This window comes from Entamoeba dispar, genomic scaffold (genome assembly GCF_000209125.1).
Source record: "Entamoeba dispar SAW760 scf_1105229459431 genomic scaffold, whole genome shotgun sequence".
NCBI classification, from domain to species: domain Eukaryota; phylum Evosea; order Mastigamoebida; family Endamoebidae; genus Entamoeba; species Entamoeba dispar.
In genome coordinates this window covers 272-2,375 of record NW_001853689.1, presented here as the reverse complement: position 1 = coordinate 2,375, position 2,104 = coordinate 272, and the positions used below count along the sequence as shown (strand labels likewise).

The 2,104-nt window shown below is 17.7% G+C and overlaps 1 protein-coding gene across 1 annotated transcript, besides 10 other annotated features; it reads left to right on the top strand.

The window, feature by feature from the left end:
* Positions 1 to 215: part of a repeat region that runs on past the window's edge.
* A 27-nt stretch (positions 216 to 242) lies between these two features.
* Positions 243 to 313: a sequence feature (AT_rich).
* A 22-nt stretch (positions 314 to 335) lies between these two features.
* Positions 336 to 501: a microsatellite.
* Positions 341 to 457: a microsatellite.
* On the top strand, positions 433 to 1,434 carry EDI_294200 (uncharacterized protein; the record flags this gene model as incomplete). Its single annotated transcript, XM_001735793.1, has 1 exon — positions 433 to 1,434. The coding sequence occupies one exon, from the start codon at positions 433 to 435 to the stop codon at positions 1,432 to 1,434; it is 1,002 nt and encodes a 333-aa protein (XP_001735845.1).
* Positions 1,435 to 1,496: 62 nt separating this feature from the next.
* Positions 1,497 to 1,666: a microsatellite.
* Positions 1,550 to 1,719: a microsatellite.
* Position 1,720: 1 nt separating this feature from the next.
* Positions 1,721 to 1,873: a microsatellite.
* A 6-nt stretch (positions 1,874 to 1,879) lies between these two features.
* Positions 1,880 to 1,901: a sequence feature (AT_rich).
* A 1-nt stretch (position 1,902) lies between these two features.
* Positions 1,903 to 1,963: a microsatellite.
* Position 1,964: 1 nt separating this feature from the next.
* Positions 1,965 to 2,104: part of a repeat region that runs on past the window's edge.

Below are 2,104 nucleotides of genomic sequence, written 5' to 3'. Positions count from 1 at the left end.
ACAAGTAATAATAACATCTTTATAAATACCCATTCTTTTATTATCAATGATATCCCATCATTGTAATTAATAATCACTGTTATTCTTACAATATTGATTAAGATGTTTTTCTAACTAAATACAACATTATAACCAGTCCATAATTGGTAGATTTGAAAGATGGAAATATTTTAGGGAAATGTGTGGTGTTGTCTCTGACGTGCTACCTTCGAATCAATGATGAATAAAATAACAACAAAATGAAATATTTAATAATTAAGAATGAATAAAAATAAAAATAAATAACATTTTATTTTATTTGTTATTATTTATTGTTTTTCATAACAAATATCAATTAATAAAAATAGAATGATGATAAAGAATAAAAAAGAAGAAATTAAAATATAAAAATAAAAGAACTAATAAAAACAACTAATAAATAATAAATCAATAATGAAATTAGGATATAATGAAATAATGATAACATCAATGTATTTTAATGATATTAATGATTTTATTAATTTAGAAATGGGAATTAAAAGATTTAGAGGAAATATTGAACGATTTCATTTTAATCCAATTCCATTAGATGAATATTCAAGAAAATTGTTTACTAATATTGAAACATTTCATATTTATAATAAATATGATGAAATATTTGATGATGGAAAAATATTTAAATATGTAATATGGTATTTAGTAAGTTATTCAAAATATTTACAAGAAAAAGAACAAGGAAATATCTATAAAAATATAGAATATACAAAAGAAGATAGAAAATCATATGGAAATACAATACCATCAGAAGTTAAATCACTTGGATATGAATGTTTTGATGAATGTAAATCATTAATATCAATTAATATACCATCATCAATTAGTGAAATAGGATATGGTTGTTTTTCAGGATGTTCATCATTAAAATCTATTAATATACCATCATCAATTAATGAAATAGGACGTTATTCTTTTGAAGAATGTTCATCATTAACATCGATGAATATAGACAATCTACAATTTGTAAGTGAAGAAAGAATATTTATGAATGAACCAGTGTTATTTAGTACTGAAATACCAAAAACTCTAGAAATAATCAATGGAAAGAATATTGAAAAGAAAGATATTAATGAATTTATTATTCCATCTTCAATTACTAAATTAGGAAAATGTTGTTTTTATGAATGTTCATCATTAAAATCAATTAATATACCATCATCAGTTAGTGAAATAGGATATAAGTGTTTTAATAAATGTACATCAGTAAAATCAATTAATATACCATCATCTATTAATAAATTAGGATATTGGTGTTTTTATGGATGTTCATCAGTAAAATCAATTAATATACCATCATCAATTACATCATTTGGATGGGGATGTTTTTATGAATGTGGATGTGTTGAAGAATTAAAGAAAAATAAAAGAATACCAAGAGATTGTTTTAACAAATGGTGATAAATGAAATAAAAATACAATAAATGAAATACAATATAATTTGAAGTAGAAACAAATTATAATTGATTATCATTTATATTATTATTATTCTTTTCTTATTTATTCTTTTTGACATTATTCTTTTTTATTGTGTTAAAATATTTATTATTATTTATTGTATATGTTTATTATTTCTTATATCTTCTATTTTATCTTATTTATTTATTATCTTTTATATCTTTATTATTATTTTATTATTGTTGATTATTCTTATATTCTATATTTTAACTTATGATTTTCTATTATTAATTAAATGAATTTGATATTATAGATAAATAAATATCAATTTTATTAATCTATTTGTATTTATATAATATAAATATCAATAAAAATAAATTATAAGTTAAATTAAATGAAATATGAATATGAATAATATTAATAAGAAATGAAATAATTAAATAATAAGAATATATTTAAAATATAAATATCAAATACATGAATAAAATAAATAATATAAATAATAAAATATAAATCAAAATAAATAAATAAAATAATGAATAATAATCAAATATTAAAACATGAATATGTATTTAATCAAATATATAAACATATATTAATTACATATTTTAATAAATTTAATGAAATTTGATTTTAATATATATCATAAATGAATATTAATAATAATATATTC